This window comes from Magnolia sinica, chromosome 2 (assembly GCF_029962835.1).
Source record: "Magnolia sinica isolate HGM2019 chromosome 2, MsV1, whole genome shotgun sequence".
NCBI lineage: Eukaryota > Viridiplantae > Streptophyta > Magnoliopsida > Magnoliales > Magnoliaceae > Magnolia > Magnolia sinica.
Window position 1 is genome coordinate 23,447,909 of NC_080574.1, and position 6,067 is coordinate 23,453,975.

At 38.6% G+C, this 6,067-nt stretch overlaps 1 protein-coding gene across 1 annotated transcript; it reads left to right on the plus strand.

Moving 5' to 3' along the window:
* The first annotated feature begins 562 nt into the window (after positions 1–562).
* Positions 563–2,692, plus strand: LOC131236661 (zinc-finger homeodomain protein 4-like). Its single transcript, XM_058233979.1, has one exon. It carries the CDS (start codon positions 1,558–1,560, stop codon positions 2,377–2,379), a length of 822 nt encoding a protein of 273 aa, XP_058089962.1. The 5' UTR covers positions 563–1,557; the 3' UTR covers positions 2,380–2,692.
* Positions 2,693–6,067: the final 3,375 nt, after the last annotated feature.

The window sequence follows — 6,067 nt, forward strand, 5'->3', positions numbered from 1 at the left end:
CTATCCAGACCGTCTAAATTTGTGAGGCCCATCATGGATGGGGCCATATGTTTAAAAGTCAGACTGATGAATTGATCCCAACCATCCGATTAATGGTATGTAATGGATGGTTGTGCTGTATCCGCAGATGGGTCGGAGATTTGGAAAATGGGGATAACCGTACGAACAGGCATGTGTACGGTTGTCATGGAGTCAATTTCGACATTGACTGGGGCATTTGGGTAAATTGGGCTATTTTATTTTTATTAAAGAATGTTCCGTGGGCTGTTCTCTCTCTCTCTCTCTCTCTCTCTCTCTCTCAAAGAGTCTGACAAACACAGCGCTCTGAATGGCGTAAGCCTGATACCGGATAGTGCAAGCAAAGCAAAGCACACCCCACTTTTTATCTTCTTCTTTCTTTCTTTTTTTTTTTTTTATCTCTTCCCGTAAAAATCCCCTTTTATTCTCTCTCTCTCTCTCTCTCTCTCTCTCTCTCTCTCTCTCATCCCCACTAGTGCTATAAGCTCTAGTTTAGTGCATTTACTAGCAAAACCCACCCACAAAACCTCTCCATTTTCTTCTACCCACCTCTCTCTCTCTCTCTCTCTCTCTCTCTCTCTCTCTGAACAAGATAGAACTTAGAAGAAGATAGTTTTTTTTTCTCCTTTGTTTGCTTCAGCTTTGTACAGAGAAACTGATATGGGTAATCAATCATGGTTATAATAGAGGAAATACCCATGCTGTTTTGATGGTCTGCATTCCATTTTCTTCCTCCATACTCTATTTCTAAAGTAGGAAAAAATAAGAGGAGCTTGCTTCTTGTTTTACCTTTCCAACCCAACCTCTCTCTCTCTCTCTCTCTCTCTCTCTCTCTCTCTCTCTCTCTCTCTCTCTCTCTCTCTCATTTGTTTGAATTTGGGAGAAGTCTCCTTACCGACCCACCAGCATTCTGCATTGTAGCAAAACTCCAACTATTCGAAACTACTGTGTCATGTTATCTGGTTTTCTTAGACAAAAGGCTCTCAGGAAGGTCAGTATCTCCCACCTTCTAATTCTTTTTTTCTCTTTGTGCTTTTCCTCTCTCATAGCTTCTCCAGAGAAAACAAGATATTGGTACTTAGCTTAGAGTCTCCAACAATCTCAGACCAGAAGAAACTGCGAATTTAATTAGCCGGGTCCAGTTTTCTAGTCTTTTTCTTTCCTTCTTCCTTCCTTCAATTGGGCTTACCAGGAAAAGAAAAGGAAAAAAAGAAAAAAGAAATGTGTATGTAGCTTGGTCGCCTAAATCTCAGTCCCAAAATGAAAATCTCTTATGGGTTTGTTAGCAAAATTGAAGAAATGGGTATTAAGAAAAGGTTCTTAAGAATCTCAGTTGCTACAGTTCTCTAGTGTGTGTATTTCTACTAGAAAAGTGTGTTTTTTTGAAGTTATTTTTATTTTTATTTTTAATGTTTATTTGAAAGAGTCAAGAACCTCAGAATCAAAACAACTGCTAATTTATTGGATTGGGTCTCATTCTCTCTTTTCTTTTGGTCTTTTTTGTCATCCAAACAAAACCCAGAAAGAGGAGAGAAAAAAATGGATATTTCCACTCATGAAGTAGAAATCCCAATCCCAATAAGCAGCAGCTATGCAGGTGGTGGACATGGACCTCATGTTCATGCCCACATGATCCATGACCCCCACCACATCATCCCATCATCAGCTACCCAGCTCCTTCCCTCAAATGGGCCTATCCCTCCTCCAACACTAGTAGTAGAGGACCATACGCCATACAAGAAATCGATCAGGTACAAAGAATGCCTAAAGAACCATGCAGCAGCCATGGGTGGGAATGCCACAGATGGGTGTGGTGAGTTCATGCCAGGTGGAGAGGAAGGAACCCTTGAAGCCCTCAAATGCTCAGCCTGCAGCTGTCACAGGAACTTCCACAGGAAAGACATAGAAGGCGACCCCTCCTGTGACTTGTACCATCATCTCAGGGTGGGGCCCAGGAAGGTAGTTGGCCAGAAGGGTGTCCTGATTGCTGGGCCAGATGCATTTGGGTACCCCACAGCAGGCAGCCTCATGACCCCCAGGCCCACTACTCAGATGATAATGTCATACAACTTGGGAGGGCTGCCATCAGAGTCAGATGAACAGGAGGGGGGTGGTGGGGCCCAGGCCAGGCATCCAATGGTGAAGAAGAGGTTTAGGACCAAGTTCACAGCAGAGCAGAAGGAAAAGATGTTGGAGTTTGCTGACAAGGTTGGGTGGAGGATTCAAAAGCAAGAGGAAGGAGTGGTGCAGCAGTTCTGCCAAGAGATTGGTGTGAAGAGGAGAGTTCTCAAGGTTTGGATGCACAACAACAAGCATAACCTTGCAAAGAAGGTTTCTACACCTACTTCCACTGAGGGCTGATTTTTTTATTTCCTTTTTCTAGAAAGATCAATGCAAGATGATGGAGAGAGGTTGGTCTTTTTTTTTTCTTTTTTTTTTTCTTTTTTTGCATTAGGAGGGTGCATGATGTAGTTTTATTAGGTTTGGTATATTTTTTGAATTGAGTGGTGTATGTGTTCATCTCCAGCGTAGAAAATGATTTAAAATCTTTAACATTAGAATGGGTTTGGGTCTTACTCTTCTATGGTTGAACTCACTTTATTTTCAAGTTGTTTTACTTTTGTCTTGTTTATCTAGTCCTTTGTCTTGTTTTAATTTTGGGAAAGCTCTCTTACACCCTACATTTGTGTTGTAGTGATTTTGGGTGATATTTGTTTGTGTTTAGGCACTGTTTGGGATTTGAGAAAATGGGGTAGGATCTTCATTTCCATGAAAATGGAAATGGAAAATCCTTAGACTCGACATTTTCTTGGATTTGCTTAGATTTTGGATTTGATAGATTCTGAAACTTTCCATGGAATTTCCAATTCTATTATAATGGCAAAAAATTCCAAGAATATGTTAGGGGAAACATATTATTAATGTTGTCTTCAAGTAGTCCATTACATGGGTCTCACTCAAAATCAGGTGAACATAGCCGTTCATGGGTGTCCGTACAGGTGAGGTTCATGGTTTGGTGGTCCAAACGATTAATTATCTGACGCAGGCTCCATAATATCTTCTGGATTGGATGATCTGGGCCCTACAACCGTTTACCTTTTCAACAGTTACTGTTTTTTCGCTCAGCTATCTATCCGTCCATCATGTGGGTCCAAGCCCATTAATCCAACCATACAATAGAGAAACCACCTTGAGCATGGGCAAAAATCGTCCATGTTTAATATTATTTAGTCATTTGTTACTGTGATTTTTTTTTATGGCCCACCAAAGAACTGATAATATCACTCCATCATTATGATTTAATACACGAAAAAAAAGGATGTAATATATGTTGATTGTGGACCGTCAAATGGTCTAATGTTTTGTTAGCCATCCGGACGAGTGGACCTCTATCAAAGTTCTACAAGAATTCAAATAGGCAATGCATTGCCTTTTCACTAATAATATAGAAAACAAATGTTCTGACAAACTTCACACAGGTGTGTCATTCATTTTTACTTTCTTTTGCCATCGCCACTAAATCTGGCCCCATTGCCCACCACCTCCACCCAAATTTCCACCATCGAAACTTCCACCTGCCCCAAACTTATCAGTACCACTAAATTCACCCCCATCACCAATTAGGGATGCACATGATTGGATTGTTGGATTCAGTGGGTCGGGTTTTAGCGTTGTACCTGTATAGCGCCACATGTGCTATTATTAATCTTTAAGCATTTCACATATGTGTCACCAATCTACAAGCGGCTTGTCCACATAAGCAGTCACTTATGGCCCATTTGAGAGCATTGATTTGGAACCCCTTAGATTTGGAAACCTCTGGATTTGAAATCCTTCCATTGTGTTTGGCACCCTGGATTTATAATCAACTTTAATCCAAAGTAGTTGTGCATAATATATTTACATGGGTTTGAATTTAATTACTAAATCAACTTTAATATCTCTAATTAGTGAACATATGTAATGTTTGACGCAATAGTTGTAATAAGCTCATTGAAATATATACTTTGCCCGAAAATGATAAAATTCCAAGTCTCAGATGAGCTACAAGCACAAGATCACGTTCAAGTGACTAACCAATGATTTTTAACCATTAATTTACATGGACCATGTGTCCAATAGATTAATAGTATAGTGACACATATGTTACACATGCAACTCTTGGAAAGATTTTAGAGGTAATCCAAACTTTCACTCTCGATTTCTAACACGTGTTTGAGGGGATTTGAAACCTCTAGTTACTTTATGGTGCCAAACAACCAGGGGATTTGAAACCCCGTCAAATCCCCCCAAATTCATGGTGCCTAACGTCTCCTTAGCTTCTTTATTTATATGACACTTTGGTTATTTTGATAATCTTTTAACAAATAATACCTTATGTGACTTGAAAAAACAAGCTGATGTCTACTCAGCTTCCAAATGTTAAGAACTTAACCAATATGTTCTTTTTATGTTTGTCACTTTGGTTATTTAGATAACCCTTAACACAAATAATACCTTATGTGACTTGAAAAAGGTAGTGTTGACTCACCCACCGAATGTTAAGAACCTAACCAACATGCCTTTTTTTTATGGCACCTTGGTTTATACTGGTAAACCATAATCTTTTCAATAAATAGGACTTCATGTGACTCGAGCATATAAGGTACTGTTGACTCGGTCGCCAAATGTTAAGGATCTAATTAATAGGCTGGTTTTTATGACACTTTGATTATCTAGGTAAACCTTTCGACTAATAATACCTTATGTGACTTGAACAAACAAGGTGGTATTAACTCAGCTACCAAATGTTAAAAACATAACCAAATATGTACTTTTCTTTATTACACTTTGGTTATTCAAGTAAACCTTTCTACAAATAGTAACCCATGTGACTTGAACAAACAATGTAGTTTTGACTCTACTACCAAATGCTAAGAACCTAACCAATACGCCATTTTTTTCTTTGTAAACCTTCCACAAATAGTACCTTATGTGACTTGAACAAATGATCTAGTGTTGACTCTACTACCAAATGTTAAGAATCTAGCTAATACTTCTTTTTTTTTTTATGGCACTTTGGTTATCTAGGTAGCCTTTCCATAAATAGTAGTACCTAATATGACTTAAACAAACAGTGTAGTGTTGACTTTACTACCAAATGTTAAGAACCTAATCAATATGTTTTTTTATGTATGGCAATTTGATTATCCAGGTAAACCTTTCCACAAATAGTATCTTATGATGCTTGAACAAATGATGTAGGGTGGACTCTACTACCAAATGTTAAGAACCTAACCCATATGCCTTTTTTCCTTTATGGCACTTTGGCTATCCAAGTTAACCTTTCCACAAATAGTACCTTACGTGACTTGAACAAATGATGTAGTGTTTGTTGGGTGTCGTGCGGAAGCAAACTTGAATCCAATTAAACAAGATGAAATCAAACAGAAACCAAACATGTGAAGAGCATACAAATTTTACGTAGAAAAATCCCCACGGGATAGATGGATTTATTGATCTGAACAACCCCAAAAATCATCCTTGAAACCCTAGCAATATTAAGCTCTTGAACTCTTAGGAACGTCTTAGAGAACCCTAACTGTGACTTAATCTCAATTACACCAAGCATATATACTACCACAATTGGAATAATAAACAAATCATGCACTTACACAGTTCTGCATGTGCCTTCAATGAGACCTTTGATGGCATCGACACCCGTCGAGGACCAATTGATGACATCAAAGAACCTTTGATCCCATCAAGTAGCAACTTTTGAAAACTACTATACAACAATTAACTTGGATTTTTTCAAATTTTCTCGATGGGATCAAGCATCTGTCGATGGCATCGACATCTGCTCAATAGAATCGAGTATTCTATTAATAACATTGACAAACTCTGTTATAAACAAATTTAAGACATTAGACAACACCCATAGCCAATGTGTGATGCTTGGGAGTGGTTTTTTAGATTGTGGGGCATAGCACAGTAGCATTTTGGTAGATTGAACGGTGGAGCATTGAATAGGAATGCATAAAATCTCCTCCATTGATCCCAGGCAAAC

Coding starts and splice junctions, on each gene's coding strand:
- LOC131236661 (XM_058233979.1), top strand. CDS start 1,558: ATGGATATTTCCACTCATGAAGTAGAAATCCCAATCCCAATAAGCAGC.